General features: G+C 47.2%; 1 protein-coding gene across 1 annotated transcript; it reads right to left on the bottom strand.

Moving 5' to 3' along the window:
- Positions 1–4322: 4322 nt before the first annotated feature.
- On the bottom strand, positions 4323–14776 carry tmtc4 (transmembrane O-mannosyltransferase targeting cadherins 4). Its single transcript, XM_034562142.1, has 18 exons — positions 14358–14776; positions 14058–14261; positions 13770–13885; positions 13062–13278; positions 10673–10760; positions 10436–10536; positions 9741–9833; positions 9405–9566; positions 8888–9090; positions 8399–8573; positions 7239–7370; positions 7085–7164; positions 6865–6972; positions 6624–6765; positions 6427–6541; positions 4905–5017; positions 4730–4799; positions 4323–4615 (listed from the first exon to the last, which is right to left on the bottom strand). The coding sequence occupies exons 2-18, from the start codon at positions 14217–14219 to the stop codon at positions 4467–4469; spliced, it is 2226 nt and encodes a 741-aa protein (XP_034418033.1). The 5' UTR covers positions 14220–14261; positions 14358–14776; the 3' UTR covers positions 4323–4466.
- Between the last annotated feature and the right edge of the window lie 4221 nt (positions 14777–18997).

Below are 18997 nucleotides of genomic sequence, written 5' to 3'. Positions count from 1 at the left end.
GGTGAGTCCTCCACACCATTCATCAGAGGCCTGCTCTCTCCCCTCGTCCGGCCACAGCCATGACTGATGGGCCTGTCTTTTGTATGGATGTTTAGCGCGGTGGAGAGCCATATGCCACTGGCACTGACTGCCACCTTACGACTGTAGCAGCGTCGGGGTGGTGGAGGAGGAGAGGAAGAAAGTCAGTTGAGGAGGTTCAAAAAGCGAAAGGTCAAGCAGGAGAAAGGAGGGGGGGGGGGGAGGAAACTGAAAGAAAAATACCAACCCCTGAAAGAGCGGTGTCGAAACTTGGCGACGCCGCGCTTCCGCTAGGCCCGCCTTTGAATTCAGTCGGTGCCACTCGCACACGACATGACTGCACACACACTCGGCTCCACGCGGTCGTCGTGGCGGAGATGTATTTTTAATAAGAGAAGCTGTGGTGGGAGGTGAGAGAGGGGAGGTGGTGCCGGGCTGGTCCATCTGTCCCAGGCAGCCTCTCTCCCAGTGCTGCTGCCGCCCCCTCGTGAGAGAAGCACAGCTGTTACTGGAAAAGCCCTACTGTCCAGAGAAGGGGCTCGCACTCCTCCCCTCCCCTCCCGTCCTCACATCCTCATGTCCCTCCAGCCCCCCCGCCCCGCAAGAGGATGAAACGAACCGGCGAGCCCAGCCACTGTGCAGTCAGCCTGCGCGTCTGCAATTTCAAACCTCTTTAGATCATTTTTCATGCTCGCCAGAAATGAATAATGCACACATTAACTGGTGCCAGTTAATAAATTTCCGTCTCACTGCACTTTAGTTTTCAATAAGGGTCTAGCTGCTTCGTTTTGTTTTGCAAAACAGCCTCAGAAGGCTCCTACTGCAAATGATCCCCACCCACCATTTTTTTGCTTTTTTTTTTCTCCCTTGTTTTTTTTCCATCCACGGCCACAGAGCTTTTCTTCGTCTTGAAGAAATGATAAAAACGATCATAAATCCGCTTAAAAAAAATCACACTGTTGCACCCAAACATCAGCGAGTGCATATCTTCTTTTTTTTTGTCCTGTCCATGAGCATTTAACGCTCTTCTCAGCTGAACACGACACAATGTTTTTTTCACAAGAGCGCATCCTCAACATTCAGCCCCCAGGGCACCGCTACATAGAAACTGAATCAATCTTGGGGAACTTCCAGGCTTTGTAAGGGAGCCAAATTGGCAGACCTTGTCTATTATATCAGCTCAGCAAAGCCCTGGCTAGCATCTGGCCACACTGGACGTTTTATGGCCCATCTCTAACTATTAATCATTGGCCGCGACATTGCAGACTCTCAAGAGGGTGGCTGGATGCTCCGTCGCAGGGAAACTCAGCTGAAAATGCCAGCGCATGTTGACACAACCGTCCCGATGCCCGCCGACAGTAGCCCTCCTTAAAATGACAGAGTGCATCCGAGCCAGACGGACAGATAGTTGTCAGGGAATAACTGTGACAGCCGAAGGGTGGGCTGGGGCGGACCCCAATCCTGGAAAATGCCACCGTGCCCTAGCGGCCCCACGGTGTCGTCGGCACACTGGTAGTATCCGCTCTGAGGTCGTGTCATGTAATATGATCTAGATGAAGCGGACAGGGTGGGTCCCTCTCCGGGACGTGGACGGGGTGTCAGACAAGCTGCTCCTCTAATAAGGGCTGCCATTCTAATGATCACTCAGTCAGCCTGACCTCTGACCCCTACTGTTAGTAAGAAACGAAGGGAGGGGGCAGGCCGGGATGGTGGGAAGAAGGACTGCGGGTTCGAATGCGCAGTTATTTACATCAGACAGGCAAGATGGAGGTGCCGATCAGAGCCCATTAGGATTGTTGTGGTTGGTGGGGTGGGGTGGGGGGGGTGGGGTGGCGGAGGGTGGGCCCGCGCGAAGGCCCAGCGGACACATCACAGGACTGCCCTTGATCACATCCTGTCACATTGATGAGAGCTCTGTCAGAGGCGCTCTGCCAGACGCCGTGCGGTAAGGCTTCCGTTCACCAAAAAGAACACAAAAAAAAAAACACAACACTAAATACAATAAAGTGACACATGTTACAGCGAGAAATACAAATACAAATTGAAAGAAGGGGAGCTTTTCTTACAGCCCCAGCCACTCACTTTCAGGGCGACCGCCACGTGTATTCCCTTCCGCTCGCTTCATTTAACGGACGTTTCGTTGGAGCAGTTTGGATGAGCCCTGACTTTCAATATTTTGTGTGCGTGTGTGTGTGTGTGTGTCTGTGATGGGGGGTGGGGGGGGGGGGGGGGGGGGGGGGGGGATCTGTTGGTGCTCATCAGATGCAAAATAGCACACCTGCTGTTCCAAAACACCCTCGCTGGGTTCAAATTAGTGCTCCCCTGCTTCTTGTTCTTCCGTCGAATATGCTGCTGCAACAAAGGGATGACAAGGTCTTTTGGGGGGGGGGTTTCTACTCATAACGAGTTTTGTTGAATCCAGTATTACAGATTTGGGCCGTGAACAATCAGAATCCATTGATTACTGTGATCAAAAACTCATCAGAGTGATTAATAGAACACAATAAAAAGGACCCCCCCCCCCCCTCCCGTGAGTCGATTCCATTGTGTGATTGTGACGGAGCATCCAGGCAGGTAAAAGGTGTACAGTGGAACAAGGGGAGGACTTCAAAAGGCTGCGCCATCCCATCTTTTATTAATGTCACTCCCTAGGACAGCAGGTTTTTTTGTCAGTCAGAATGGATAATGAAGATGTTGGCGGGGCCGGGGAATCCATCCCTTTAATACTCACATATTTTATGATAATGAAAAAAGGTATTCAAAGAATGATTATGATAAAAGTGGAGCTCCCCCACTGATGCGCCGGCACAGCTGTGCAGCTCGACAGCCGGTTGCAGGCGCCCAATGGAAGGGATCACAGGGAAAGTAAAGAAGGGGATCCATAAGTACATAAAGCAAATAGCTGGTGGTTTTGGAGCCGCACGTCGTGTCACGCCGCATGACGAGAAATAATATAAAAGCGGGAGAAAAAAGAAGAAGAAGCTTTTCAGTCTTCAATGTAACTATCTGCAGCTTTTTTCACCCCCCCCCCCCCCTCCTTCTTTTTTGATCTTCTGCCGTCTGCATTCGCTCCATAGCATGAAGCCCTTTCACCAAAGTGACCTTTGAGTCTCAAACAGTACTTTGAGTGTGCCGTGCATGGAGACTTTTTGTTGTGGTTTCAGACTCTTTACATCAAAGTGAGCAACAAGGAAATCTCATCACGTGATATTAGTTGCATATTTAGGAGGGGTCGCGCACACACACACACACACACACACACGGCGTGCATATCGGTAACATCTTCCCAACATCAAAGCGTCGACCGGCGTATTGTACTGTATGTGTAAACAAACTAAGCAGGCCCCCCCCCCCCCCACAAAAGCAAAGCGATACCAGCCCCGCCGCAGCTTCAAAAGTTCCCCGCGAGCCGCAGGATGCAGGTGAAAAAATAGAAGTGCGTTGAACTTTGACCTCGGGGTGCACACTTGTTGACTGATGTTTCGCGCCGGGGTCGCATTTTCCACTTCTGCGGCATTCTTCAAGACGAGCATGCCTCTGTGTGTGTGTGTGCGTGTGCACGAGTAATCCCCGGGGAGATCATCCCCTTCTCCCCTTTGAAGGCTCTGTGCTATAGAGCTGTTTTCATACAGCACCGGCCGTGGGTTTCCTGTCTCGGCTGACCCCCCCCACCCTCTCCTCCTGGACACTTCAGAAAAACTTCCCAGGACAAACACCTTTCCCCGATTAACTACAGAGGCCTCAGGAGCGGGGAGGTTTTTTTTAAGCTCCGAGTGCCATCCCACTCAGGAACAAAGAGACGGGGGCGTTCAAAAACAAACAAACACGATAACCACATTAGCCCGCCCAGTGGTCCGAAGCAACCGGCCGACGCCTGGTCAGTCCCGGTGCCCTCGGCCCAAAGCCGAAGAAGCTCTCCAGCGCGGGGGGACGTTTGGAACTCCTGAAAGAGGGCCAAGCCAAATACATTTGACAACAGAATCCTCTGGATCCACACATGCTAGGCGGCTAGCCCAGCTGACACAACACGGGTCGAGAGATGAAAAGAGGACGGGGTTCAACTGTGAATCAGTTCCACATGGCCTTCGCGTGGAGCAACAACACGGCACAGCGCAGCCGACCACGTAACCGGCGCAGGCATCCAGCACACCTGCTACACACACACACACACACACACACACATTTCACACCCGTGAAATCAAATTAGATACTTGATACACAAGCAGTCTCGTCCGTGAAAAAGTTTCTTACGAGAGTAAAAAAGGACAACTAACTTTCCCCCCCTAAAGAACAAAACTATAGACTGATACAGAGACCATGGTCTTTATTTCCAAATGGTACAAAGCTGGAAATAGTGAGATAGAATAAAAGCAAGTGGAACTATGGGAATAAAAATATAACAAATAACAAAATGTTTTTTTTGACGCAGGGGTCCCAGTAGCCTCCCTTCAGGGTGTGGGGTGTTTAAGCTGGTCCAGTTTGCGCCGCAGCATGTTGTAGTTGTCTCTGGTCCCAGGGGCCTCGGGGTCCAACTTTAGAGACAGCTCGTAGTGCTTCCTTGCGAGCTCCAGCTTCCCCCAGCGGTGATACAGCACAGCTGAGGGGAAATATGGAAACGCTTATCAAGGTGGGGAGCGGCGGCCGTCCTAATTCTATGTCTTCTGCTCCTGTCTGGAATATCTGGTGCAACCAAACTTGCAGTATAGCTTACCTAAATTGCCATGGCAACTAGCAGAATTTGGGCTGATCCGGAGAGCATGGAGGAAGAAGCCCTCTGACTCCTGATGTCAAAAAACAAAAACGCAACCGTATTATCATCACTTTAACTACACCGGGAGGAATAAAAAAATAAAATCATATGAGATGTTTATTTACCACTGACTGACCTTATATTTCTGGGATTTCCCCAGGACGTTAGCCAAGGAAAACATGATCGTGTGGTCGTTGGGGAGGAGCCTCAGCGCCTCTCGGCCAATCAGCTCAGCTTGACCCAAGTTACCTTGAAAAGCAAAACACAAAAATGTTGAGACGTTCGTTTCTAGTGATACACGCACGCACACGCACACGCACACGCACACGCACTAAAACGGTGCGTTGACATCCAGACAGTTACCAAAACACAATTGTAGTACCAGCCGGTACGGAGAGAATCTGACTGCTGGCTTTATTCGTCAGCAGGGTCGAGGGCAGAGTTTTTCCCTCTCCACACAGGAGCGTTGTAGTCTCCTAATTAAGGTTGAACACAAGGCCCACTGGGTTATTGATCTCCGTCACAGGACTCGCCTGATGTCTGGCCAGAAACGGACAAAGCGAGCGAGCGAGACAGACAGACAGCGAGATAATGACAGTCACGTCCTGAGTCATGGCCTGTGCCCTTCAGACGCAGCTTGCCAACATGTGTCTGAGCACCTCTGGCCGAATCCAGTGATTCGGCCTTTTGTTTGTGCAACGATCAAAAACAAAAAAAGAGCGGGGCAACAAATACCCTATTCCTTGCTATTTGAAAATGACACCTATTGTTCTTTCTTTTCTCTTCTTATTTGGGGAAAGGGGGGAGGCTGGGGAGAGGAGGTCAAATTATTTCTGTCAGATTTTGGGGAACAAATGCGGTGGGTCGGTGTGTGGGTGGGGGACTCTGAGGGGGCGCTGTTCCGGCTGCGTTTGGCCCACGTTTGATCAGTAACATACCGGGGCCCTGATTGGACGGTTCCAGTGCCCTCCCGGGAGACTCCGCCCCCCACGGGAGCGGCTTCTGACAAAACGGCTCGAGCGTTTTGAAATCAGAGCATTCTCCACACGGCAGGGAAGAGTGCCTTCAAAACTCACAACACAAAGCTTTAATACATAAATTTCAAGCATTGCTGATTCCTGCTCTTCCGGTCTAATCTTGTTGGCCATTTAGATTTCCTGCCTTTCCAAAACAACAACGCAGTGTTTCTTGGCTGTTTAATGCTGGAACAAGCTGTTCTCTAGAACGGAGGGTTCTATGAAAGTAAAGGGACTCTTAAATTATCATCAATTCACAAATGGGTAAAGCGTATTTTTTATATTATTATTTGTTCTATTTATTATTGAAAAATGCAAATACATTTATTTATCCCAGAAAAAAATAATAATATATATATATATATATATATACTGAAAACGTTTTAGTAGAATGAAAACATGTTGTTGTTGTTGTGTATACTGGTACTCTGTGTATTAAAATACCTGTCAATCAATTTTGGATTGAAAGCAGGTTCCAATCACGAGAACTTGATTTTATGTAGTATATGTACAGTATCTGTGTGTGTGTGGGTGTGTGTGCATTGTGTGTGTGTGCATTGTGTGTGTGCATTGTGTGTGTGTGCATTGTGTGTGTGTGTGCATTGTGTGTGTGCATTGTGTGTGTGTGCATTGTGTCAATACCAGTGTTGTCCAGCAGTATGACCATGTTGTTCCAAGCCAGGCTGTGGTCAGGTTTTAGCACTGTGGCGTTCCTCCATGCGTTCAGCGCATCTATATGTCTGTTCAGGTCAGCATACTATCAGGACAAGAGAGAAATTGTGTACATAAAATAATAAAAAGGTACCACCACTCTTTGTTTTGTTTTTGTGGACTCTCACCAAGCGTCCCAGGTTATAGTAGCAGTCTGGGTATTTGTTCCGGAAGCGGATGGCATTCCAGTAGCTCTGCTCTGCTTCCTCAAACTTCTGCAGACTGTTCTGAACTATACCCAGATTCATCCACGCTGCAGCAAAGTCAGGCCTGCACAGAAAATAAATAAAAAAAAGATACAAAGCTATCAGTAGGGAGCTTTTTCAAGATATCTGGAGTCAGAGTATTCCTGCGTGTTGGGCGACGTACTGAATAGAAACCGCTTTGGACAGCAGCTGCTCGGCCTCGATCAGCTCGTTCCTCTCCTTCCGAATGTTCCCCAGGTTGTTCATGGCGTGGACGTAGGTGGGATGTAGCCTGAGAGACGCAGAGAGACGCAGTTAACACGCCTCGCCCTCTCTCCCATGTGTTGGCACAGTTCAACTCGCATGCAGCCGACCGGCTTGCTGATGCCTGTGAGGGGGCGTACCTGACCGCCTCCCTGTAATATGCGATGGCAGCGGTGGAGTTCCCTCGGTCGGCCAGGTTCTTACCGACGTTATAGTGGACCTGAGGAATCGGACATCGTCACGTCAGGCATTGTGTGGGTGAGACTTCGAACGCACACAAACACAGATACTCACCTTGGCGTTGAGCGGACAGACGGACAGGGCGCTGGTGAAGAGGCTCTGCTCTGACCGCCACTGGTGACTGCGGAGGGCACAGCGGGCTACGTACACACACAACAGCGCCAGCATCGACACACCCAGTGGCTTCTGACATGGGGAGGAACAAAATAAAAAGACGACATTTTAACAAGCGTGGAGTGTAAATCCTCATCACCCTCAAGCTTAAATATCAATTACCTGTGACTCAGAGTTAAACAGCCTGAAAGCACATCCATGCAACACGGGGACGCCACCTGCTGTTATCAGCCCTTCGTAGGTGAGTCATTAGTCATTTCTTATGCATCACTGAGTCATTAAAGCTGCTTTAACAGGTGTTGAATGAAGGAGTTCAGCACAGTGTCCCCTGCAGGCTTATAGAAGGAGAAAGGGTCACTGGGTTGGAATCCTTGGAGGAAACTGAGGCTACGTCCACACGACTGTTGCTGCACCGCCGCCTCGCGTCCACACGAGCCCGGTTGTTCCGGAGCCCCCTAAAACGGAGACGTTTGTAAGGCGCTGCCACTTTAGTTAGAAAACTCCCGGGGTTGAGTTTTAGTGAGCACGGACAGAAACCTTTAAGAGCGATGACATCATCGCCTACGTTCAAGTTACAAGGTTTTTGTTGGTCATTGCACGACAGGGATGCACAACGCAATTTAGATGTAGTCCCTAGTTGCTACATAGGGAAGAAAAACAAATAAACAGTGAGTCTCACAGCCAGAGGAGAGAAGCCGATCTGATACTTGTGCATCTCTTTCCAGACGGCAGCAGGTGAACAAGGTTGTGGCTGGGTGGGTTTTGTCTTTTAATACCGCCGTAGCTCTTCTCACCACTATCACTGACGCTATCCCCCGCTGTAGAGCCTTCCTGTCCTGTGTCTGGGCACATCCCATGGCAGCTTGTAATGTCAGCAGTCAGGATGCTTTCTATTGCCCCCCTGGAGGAGTTGTATGTGATCACGTGATGCAAGTTTTGAGACATGGCGGTATGGACGCAGGGAATTTCTGCAACAGCTCTAAAACGCTCGCCTGGACGGAGACGGAGTGGCGTGGATGTGGCCTGAGGGTTCAACCAGGTTTGGTACCCTCGACTTTGGTGTGATTTATTTTGGTAGGATTTCGCCCCGCCCCCCCTACCCTGTATTTGGACCAGCGGCAGCAGCAGTGTCCCATGGAGTAGGCCAGCAGTAGGCAGTAGCCAGCTGACGACAAGTACAGCACTCTCTCGGCGACGACGAAGCCCACCCTGAAAAAGATGTTACAGGCCGGCAGAAAAGGGACCACCAGCAGCACCAGGCCCAAGGTCAGTGTCCTGGAAGGGAGAGAAAGAGGTCACGGAGTGCCACCATTTTTTTTTTTTTTAAATGTTTGTCACTTATATGTTGAAGACTTTTAAGCTAAGAAATGGAACAATAAACCACTCCAAAAATTCCTAAACAAACTTTCCCCGTGAACCACAGTCCCGTCTCTGAACCAAGAGAGGATTATTAAAACTCAATCGAGACATGGCGGTCACACTGCGGTGGATACGGTACAATTTTCTTAATCAAGTGCGGGTCCGGAGAGGCCCAGACATGTGCTTTGCCTCGTCTGCGGCGAGTGTGAGATTGGGCTGTGCTCGCTTACCTCCTTCTCTGGCTGTCCTGCGAGCATAAGGCTTGGCTTATCAAGCCTATCAGGACGCACCAGAGCAGCAGCAGCCACGCCATCCTCCAATCAGTGGCCGACTTAATGAGAGGCACGCAGCCCATGGACCAATCAAAACACAACCACCAGGGACACAGCAGCAGCCAGGCATTCAGAGAGTAGTAGTAATTATAGTTCACAATCTGCCAATCAAAAGAGGAGCGGGAAGGGGTTTGCGGAGTTGGAGAGAGTGTTGGGAAAAAAGATGAAGGGAGAAAAGGCATTTAAAATTCAGAATAAAAGTAAATCGGTAAAAAAAAATATATCACTTAGGAAGGAGGAGTTCAAACCCTAATATTAAATGTTTGTTTACACCATTAGGGTCAAGTCATTGTTGCACAGATCCCGACACATGTTTCTAACGTTTGAAGAGATAATACGAAGGCTGCAGTCGTGCGAAACTTTGGTGTGTGCATCTCACGTTAAAAAAAATAATATTAGAAAAATTCATACTCACTCTAAGAAATATATTCTCTGCAAAAGAGGCAGGGTTGTCTACTTCGGTGAATGCCGGCGGTCCAGTGCCCATGATCCTCCAGCGTGCATAGAGCATCGAGAGTCCCCCAAGACCCATGAGAGCCAATCGCGTGGGCAGACCCGTTCGCAATATCTCACTCACCTGTCAGGCAGATATCACCAAACAACAAATAAGATCAATGTTTGTGAGTTCATACCTACAATGACGCAAAGCTCATACTGCTTTACGTAGATAATGTATGTGACGCGACATTAATCACACGAGAGAGAGCATCATTTCTGACAGGAGGGGGGGGGTAGATAAACTGTAACTCACATCCAGTGGATTCTTCCTAAGGAGCAGCCGCTGGCTGAGTTCATACACATTAACATTACAGATCAGGAGGACATCAAAGGCTGCGTTCACGCCCTGAAGGAAAATGCACAGAGGAATGGCATTTAGAAATGTATATAGGTCAGCAACTAAATGGATCTTTGGCTCCTATCGTACATTAGGAGGAACATGACACTTTGAGGTCTTTTCTCACGTGAGCAGGGAGAACAAAATAATAAGAAAAGAGATCACGTTAATTGGCGTGTCTTCATAAAATGTTAACATGTGAGCGTTTATGGCGTTTGAGGTCTCGCTTTTGACATTGTTCTTACTGGATGTGATGAAAAGCATCACACACACACACACACACACACACACACACACACACACACACACACACACACACACACACACACACACACACACACACACACACACACACACACACACACACACACACACACACACACACCACACACACACACACACACACACACACACACACACACACACACACACACACACACACACACACACACACACACACACACACACACACACACACACACACACACACACACACACACACACACACACACACACACACCCACACACACACACACACACACACACACACACACACACACACACACACACACACACACACACACACACACACACACACACACACTTCGTACCAAGACTGTGATTCCTTGTTCTTTGCAGAGCATCGCCGCGGCACACAGCGAGAGGCTGACCACAACCCACCGGACAGAAAACCTGTCATCTCTGTCACTCTCTGGGGGAACGCAAAAAAAAAAGAAGAAGAAAATACAAAATAACAAGCGGCTCCAGAAGGTTTGATGCTGCCACTTTTCACACACATCACAGATGTATTACAGTTGCACATGAAAAGGAAAAGAAAAGGTACCTACCTCTGTTGAAAGCTTTGCAGTAGGTGAGGAAAGAGAGCTGGAAGAACAGAGCGCACAACAGATCTGCTCGACCCACCACGCCGGCCACCTTGTTGAGATGGAGGAGGAAGGAGAGAGAATAAAGATAATGGCATTATCGCATGCATTCTTTCACAAACTCCTGCATTTTGAGTGGCCGTCACATTTTAAGTCACAAATAGATGCCAATTAGACTTTAAAACAAATATACGATATTTAAGAAAATGAAACAAGAATACTTAAATACACAGCGTATTTAGGTAATTGGGGAACTATTGGATACCATTTGGTAATAATAGATTGTTCCATGTAAGTCTTTACATTTTTGTGCTTGGAATTTGGTAAAGTGTTTATTTTCTACAGACAAACATATAAGCCCATTCAAAGACAAAGCAAAAATTAAAAAAATTAATTAATACAAAATAAAAAGACAAAACAAGCCAGAGATGAATATAACAATGTTTCAGCCTATGATCATAAAAAAAAGAGGATACACTACGACTAAGAATATCAACACTGGGTATTGCCGAGTAGAACGTTAAGCTAACCAAAGGGAGTTAAGGGCTCTAATAATGTGGGGTTCTCGCACATGTTTTGCTGAAAACCACGTGGTTTCCTTTGAAGCGTCTCAGACAGTTTCCCTGAGCCTTCTACAAGCAAAGAGCACTGGTGTCCCTCCAATCCACGAAGCATCAGCCTCTTAGCTACTAGCACAGTAAACACACGGGCCGGTTGTGGCCGTGCAAGAGCGGCTTCAGAACAACCAGAACAGGGCAATCAGTGCAGCAGGTTCAAACTGTGGATCATGAATTTTACAGTCCATAAAGATATGCGCCGAAAAGGCCAGAAAGGATGAGATTGGATTTGTGTTGGATAAATACACGTTTTCAACGCAGTAAGTCATATACGGGACTATAAAAATGGAAAAAATTGGATTCTGAAGATCTTTGACTTGATATAATATTGCAATTGACTTTGATACATCCTAAATGTTGCTTACAGCATAATTCACGATCCGTTGTTATTACACACTTCATTTATCGAGAGGTTCTTGTTTGAGTTACTGAAATGATTCCCAAAGATTATACATTTTGTTTTATAAAGAACGCCGTTATTTTATTAGAAACAAAACCAACACCTCTTTAGTGTATGCAGTTCTTCTTCCCACTGTATCCAAAAGTTGGTCAAAACATAAAAAAATCTCTCGTTATCAGCAGTTGGTGTGTGTGTGTGTGTGTGTGTGTGTGTGTGTGTGTGTGTTGTAGACGGTGTGTTGGTACAGTACGGTTGCATCCTGGGGCTGCCTGCTTTGATACATACAGCGGGCCTAAGCCAATCGTCTGCCTGCCTCCCACCCCCTCCCAGGTCTCGCCCAGTCTTTGACCTGCATGATTAAAGAGAATGGACGGGGGGGAAATCGCTGCCCTCCAGCCGGGCTTTACAGCAAACACACGTACGCCGGCAGGTCAATAAGCATCCCGACGCAGCTAATCATCAGCCAACGCTACCGCACACACCTCGGCCCCGCGCTCCCAGCTGAGACCGGACTTTTGTTCGTGGCCTGGAACCCCTGCATGTTTAGTATGACAACCTCTGGACTAGTGTGTCAAGATGGCATGCTGTGGGGAATCACAGCAGAAGAAAAGTCCAGCACGACGTCTCGAGAGGCCGAAGCGTGCCCGTTAACGGCCACGGTCAAAACGTGAACGGGAGCTGCCGTAATTGGGGACCTGATCTGGATCGACACATCGATATCAGCGATGCAAAGTGAAAACACAGATTCATAGCTTCTTCTTTAAAGATGCACCATTATTTTTGAAACGTCCACGGCACCTCTATGGGACACCTCCTTCCTACGGTGCCAGTAATAAAATTGTCAAATCGGAATAGTTGCGAGTTGAGAGAAATGTAACCAACTGTGTTAAATGGGCTTTTGATATCGCCTCATATCGATTGCAGGCCCCGGACTTCAATTCAAAGCATATCCTGTGATGTCAGCAAATAAAGATCGTTGTCCAAATAATGGATATATAATATGGTGTTGTGAAAGGCAAAGGCAGCTTTTGCTTGTACAGTTGAAAAAAACCAAAGTAATGTGCTTCATTGTTCAAACCGACAAAACACAGCTCTGGTGTACGTGCCACCAAACAACAGAAAACAATCTGTAACTGTGAATCAGTATGCACCGTAAAGTAACTATGAGTCACCCGCTCTATGTATGGTTCAGCATGTCTTTCTCTACTGACAGCATCGCATCTACTGGTCTGTGTACACACATGCATCCTGTGGCACCGCGGGAGCCCAGTGTGAAATACTTTCTAGAAATGAAAAAGTAAATGAAAAAACACTTCTGAACCTCAACTCGACTTACGCTTTCTGTGTGGACCGGGTGCGCCGCGAAGAGGAGGGCGGCGAGCAGAGAGGTCTTGGGGGCGTGGTTAAGTCTCCGGCCCTTTTCGTCATACGACAGTCCACCAATCAGTATAGCAAACACGTCAATCATGAGGGCAGATATGACAGCGTGGAGGACGATGTTCAGCACGTGGAAGCCAACGGGGTGCAGGCCTCCCGCCAAGAGGTAGTTCAGCCTGCAACAGCAGGAGGGGGGGAAACAACTGCTGGTAAACGTACGGGGATGTGGGAAAGGGCTGAAGTGTGCGATGAGCTTTTGTAAGCATGATCGCGTTTGACCGAAGTCAGTATCAAAAAGGAGTCTGTCATTGTTATATATATATAAATAATGTGTGACAGGGCTTGTAAAAGACAGGGCTTGTAAAAAGACAATAAAGTAGTCAATAATTATGAGTTAATAGTTAACCACAATTCCTCCTCGGCATTGTGGAGGTTGGTTTATGGCGTTTTGCCGGTTACACTTGTTGTCTCTTTTGCGTCTTCGCAGTAAGTTCAATTTTTCTTGGCCTCTGGCTCTAGGAGAATAATGCAACGTAGAGTGTTGAGCATTGACTTAACTTAATTAAGTCCTTGTTTTCCTGAGTAGCTACAAGCGAGATATAACTATATTGTTTTTCTAACTATTGTGTTAACATCTGCGTTTGAGCTCGCACAGTGGATACATCACCTAAATGTAAGGACAGTGAGAGGTCGGTAGGATTTGTGACTAGAGTTGCTACTCAGGTTGCTCCCCCAGAAGTCATTGCTCCAGATGTTGTTCAGAGGCGTTGCTGGTTTCAAGTCCTGGAACAGAAGCACAACATTAGGTTGACAACGTGCAGGACGCTGTCACTCTGTTGATGCTGGCAGAGGCAATGTCATACAATTGCCTTTTTTTCTTGCAATACATCAATGGTTTGGCACAATAGATATACTGTATGTGGATATCACGCACCAACAGAAAGAGGAAGCATACCTTGTTGTTGACAATTGCTTCAGAATCATCAAACACAAACTCCCCGTCATAACTGTTTATAAAGCACAGGAGTGCCACCAGGGCGACGGTGACCTTGGCCTGGACTGGAGCGAGCTTCGGAAGGGGTATCTGGTGATCCCAATACACGTCAGACAATGCCATGATGCACCGGGTCTTGGGTCATTCGGTGTCATCATCTAGTCCCTGAGGGGAAGAGGATGGGTGCAGGCAGACAGCGTCACACTCTGTCCGCTGCGACAAGAACAACAGGCTTAATAGTGACGCCGGGTGGATTCATACCTCATCTTCTGAGACGCATAATGCGAGAGGTCACCGCGTCTGGTGGAACTACCATGTTAGCTCCGTGTCCAGCTGGCTGGTTAGCGAACCGTGAACTGTCGCAGGGGGCCAACGGTCGTCGCCGCACTCGGCTTTGCACTTTGTACCGACGAGGTGAAACGATGACGCTGCCACTGACACTGCGACGTTAGCGGGCTAATACAGCGTGACTTTAGCATGTCTTGTTTAGCGGGTGCTGTTCCCACTTGAACGGTGTGAACGTGACAGGCGCGCGGCGGTACGTGTTCCGGTAACACGCGCTGTCTTTTCCAAACACCGTGACGGTGTTCAGCCACTTAACCGTTACCCGGCGACGGTGCAGACGGAGAGCTCGCGGCTGTAAACAAGTGTCCACGCTCAGGCTGCAGCACTTCCTGTCTAGCGTAGCGGTCACGTGTTCATTTTCAGCCAATAGACGAAACCAGGTTGAAACGGTCTTCTTTTGTTTGTTTCCTCTTCTTCTTCTTCTTCTTCTTCTTGTGCCAGCTTTTACAGGTCAAACAGAGAAACACGTGTGCAGTTCAGTCTGTCAGAGAACTTCGTTTATGTTACAATTAATGAAACAAATACAAAGTAACAGCCAGTGATTTCTCTGAGGGGAAAAGCTCTTCAACCCCTTCTTGTCTGCTTCTATACTGCTGATTTTGAATCTGCATACTCTGATGACTAGAGTTTCAGGGAAGTTTTTGCTGATCATGCCTTTTAATATTTTCTCCATACTTACTGTATGCAGGCTAGAAAATTTCTCTCTATATTTATGTATCTAGGCTACTTATAGCTGGCTTTCCTGTCATTGATTGTCTATCCTTGTTGTTTTCCTTTTGCAGAACTGCTGATGCATCAGATCAGAGATCAGTGCAAAATACTGTCAATATAAAGCTGTTCCACTATATGAGAACACACACACACACACACACACACACTCACACACTGCACGAGTACTGCATTATGGTTTTACATGAAATAAAGGTTCCACCATGGGGAAATTGCTAGGATTTAATTGGTTCTCTATCATACCATCTCAGAGCAGACCACCTTAAATATGAGGATCTAGATTTTAAGGTGGTATATAGAGGTTTGTATCCAGAACAGCCGGACCAGTGTCTGGTTTTCTAAAAGTGAGAGGGTGTTTTGTTGTGTTTTGTTTATGCTTGTTCCTACTTTACATCACATTGAGAGACGTGACCATGACCATGTAGCGTTGGTTGGTGCTGAGTTGTGCTTTCGGTTTCTAGTGCTGAGAAGTGTTGGATTACTTGGGCATGTACTACAGTACAACTAGGATGTAAAGGTAGATTGTTTTGTACCACATGATGCATCCAAAGTTACTTTGAGTTTTTATCTTGACAATCTATCAGATTATGACATTTGAGTGTTTATTTAAAACAAAATGATCTAAACATACAGATTTATATAGATAGGAATATGCTGAAAGTAGTCTCAATAAAAGCATTTGGGACACCAGCGTTAGCTGTCGAATTAACTAATTGATTTAGTCATCGCTAGGGTTTTACTTACAGAAGTCCTCAGAAGAAGCAAGTATGAAGATGTATATTAAAAGGTATAGGCAGAGCAAATAGATAGCATATACACACCATCTCAACTTTATAATAATCCTTTAATTAGAGAAACTGTTGAGAAAGCTTTCCTGTCAGGGTATTAAGAACCTCGGTGTACATTCCCCATCTCTTATTCTGACAGCGGCATGGCCTGTCTGGTAGGGTCATGCGCCCGCCTTTGCCAGCGCATTGGAAGAACAGCATAGCATATCCTCAATCTGGTAATCTGTTGTCTGTCACAATATATTTCTGGAGAAAGAAGTGTTAATAGAAAGATGATTGTCTGTAAGAATTAGAGGTGCTGAGGTTGCGGGGAGGCAAAAGGCAGGCTTCGGGATTTTGTGCTCCACTTCACCTGTCATTGCTTAGGGAAGACAAGGAATCTCCCTAATGGCCAGAGCCGGGGGCCCAGGGCGACGAGAGGGTGGGGGGATAGGTCTCAAAGTTGGTTAGAGAAACAGACACTTATCCGGCAAGAAAGCAGACATAATTAAGGCACGTGCTTCATTCAACATCACCCTTCGGTATCTGCACAGTCGAATGCGGTTGTTATGGGTGCTACCAGTTTGGTGACGCTTCGAGGTTTCCAGATTGGCGCCCGCTGGTTCACTTTCTAAAAATGGGTTTAAACGGCTTCAGAGCGCTCACATCATTTACTCCGTTTCTGCACATGTCCTTGATATTATGAGCTTTTCAGCAGAATTGTGTCCCGTCTCACCGGGAACATGGATACTTAGGCAGAAGCATTTAGTACACTCGAAATTGCCTAATTACCACCCCATGCAAAATGCATGAAGTATGGATTTCATCTCCTGGTTCTTCACCCATGTCAGTCGGTCGGTATTCACGTTATTAGCATCACTTCCAGTGGGCTGGCCAGGGCGGGGCGGGGGAGATAATGAGGGAGGAAGTCTCAGAATACACCAATGGAGGTTCCAGTGGCCCAAAAGCAGGGAGACACGGCTGCCAACGGAGACCCCGTCAGGGAGGGTCCACTGTTTGTGTGATCGCGCAGAAGGTGACAGACATTGATTGTGTGCAGTCTGACATAGAATCACAGCAGAAAGGAAAAGGTCAGGGTCAAATGGCGTGAAAGTGAAGAAATGGCTTGGCATCACCCAACGTCCCGAGATGAACGATGCAGGCTGCATGTGTTTTTCATCATTAGCTGTTAATCGCAGTCGAAAACAGTTTGCTCTCCTCTGATCTCAGCGGGAGACACGCAGCGATATTCTCCAAAGCCTTGTTTATTTAAAAAAGAAAGTCCACTAATGAAGAGCAAAAGTTTATATTTGTTAAACATGCTTTGTGGTGAAAGATTTTACATGTTTAGAGATTACAGATCTGGCAAAAATAGATGTACTAGAACAACTTTTGCACCCGGGACAAAGACAATCTCTTGGGCTAATGCGTGTTTATCCCCTTCAGACCTGAAACATGAAATATGTATGGGCTTTCAGCCAATGGAGAGGCATTATTTGGAAATTTGACTTCTGCCTCGAGTCAAACTCAAAGAGTGAGAAACTTTAAGTTATGCATTTGTTTACATGCAGACCTGGCTTTCCGGAACTGTACTATTGACATACTTTTATACATTATCCACTGTTTCTTTGAAGATGTTCAATGTTAAAAACACAGGACCTTTTCATGGTTGTTACCCATCTTACTGAACATCTGGCCAACAGTAACATTCAGAAGTCTGATAACAATACTACTCTGATGGTTTATGAAGTAACGGCAACCATTTGAATCCTATGACATACTTTGTATTTTAGTCATTTTAGATATAACCACATTCATATTTAGTCAATTTTTATCCTATTTTACCGTAATACAGCTGCAGAGATTATTGGGCTTGCTAGGCCCATTTGGATAGGCCTAGTGGACATAATAGAAAAGTTAATTGGAATAATTTGTTTTTTCTAAAGTCTCATTCACGCATGAGGAAGGGGCAGGAAGTAAACTGGTAGAAAACAAATTGTGTGAGGGGTAGAACCAGTTCTGCCCGTTTTAACCATTGCCTTCAATGGGAGCTGTTCACGACCTGCTACATGCTGTTCCCTGGGTGTAGTGTGTTGGAACGCAAAGACTCAAAGGCAAACTCTGCCACGGCTCTCATCTCCGGCGATCTGGGCTCCTACGATCTGCCCGGCGCCCGGACACAACGCTCTGCTGCTGCGATGGGAAGAGGAAAAAAAACTGCTTGCGATGGCAAAAACCACAAGGTCGATCAAACACAGCCAGAACAAAAGCAGCGCTTCTCTCAAAGGCCTCCTTCTTTCCTTTGAAAGTGGTGATAGCGGTGCATATTTGCAATGAGCAAAAGGTCTGTTAGAGCCCGGTTAGGAGGGTAAAGCTATTCAATGCTCTGCTCGCTAAAAACGTAGTTGTCTTTTCTGGAAGCAAGAACCAATGTTTTTCTTACTGTCTACAACTTCCCCCCTCATTAAAGTCACTGGACTCCAAAGCGTTCTTGGAAAACATTCCTATTTTTGTCTGGGTGACGGAGGCGGAACTGACATCTACAACAAAGGTGGGTGAGATATAATTGACTGTAAACCAGGAACTGAGTCGTCGCTTGTCTCGCGCCCCGTCTGAACCTCCTTTAAAAAGGCCGTCTTCACTCGTTACTTTGGTTAAATCTGAAAGGCCCACCTTTTCTGATCAAAAGTTTCCTAATACCACAATCCCCCCCGCACCCACAGACTTATCCTTAAAGACAGTATTGTGTCGGTACACGCGTTTCATCTCCTCTAAAGTTCTTGTAAGCGACTATTGATGCGGTGGAGCTGAACCGACTGCGTTTGAAATGTTCACCTCGGAGGGCTCCGAATCCAAAATCTCTCAGCGCGATTGAGCTGAGCCACGGGGACTTCAGGTGTAAAATCAAACGCCGTTTCAAGCACTTCCAAGCACTTCATCGGGAGCTGCCGATGTTCAAGGCCCCTCAAAAGCTCCCCCTGCCAACCCTGCATGTAAGAACTGCTAATTCGCCCACCTTTTGTCATCTCGCTTTGCACGGAAGCCGCGCACGCGCTGGAG

This window comes from Cyclopterus lumpus, chromosome 21 (assembly GCF_009769545.1).
Source record: "Cyclopterus lumpus isolate fCycLum1 chromosome 21, fCycLum1.pri, whole genome shotgun sequence".
NCBI lineage: Eukaryota > Metazoa > Chordata > Actinopteri > Perciformes > Cyclopteridae > Cyclopterus > Cyclopterus lumpus.
Note: the sequence above shows the minus strand (reverse complement) of the source record. Positions and strands in the feature narration are given on the sequence as shown.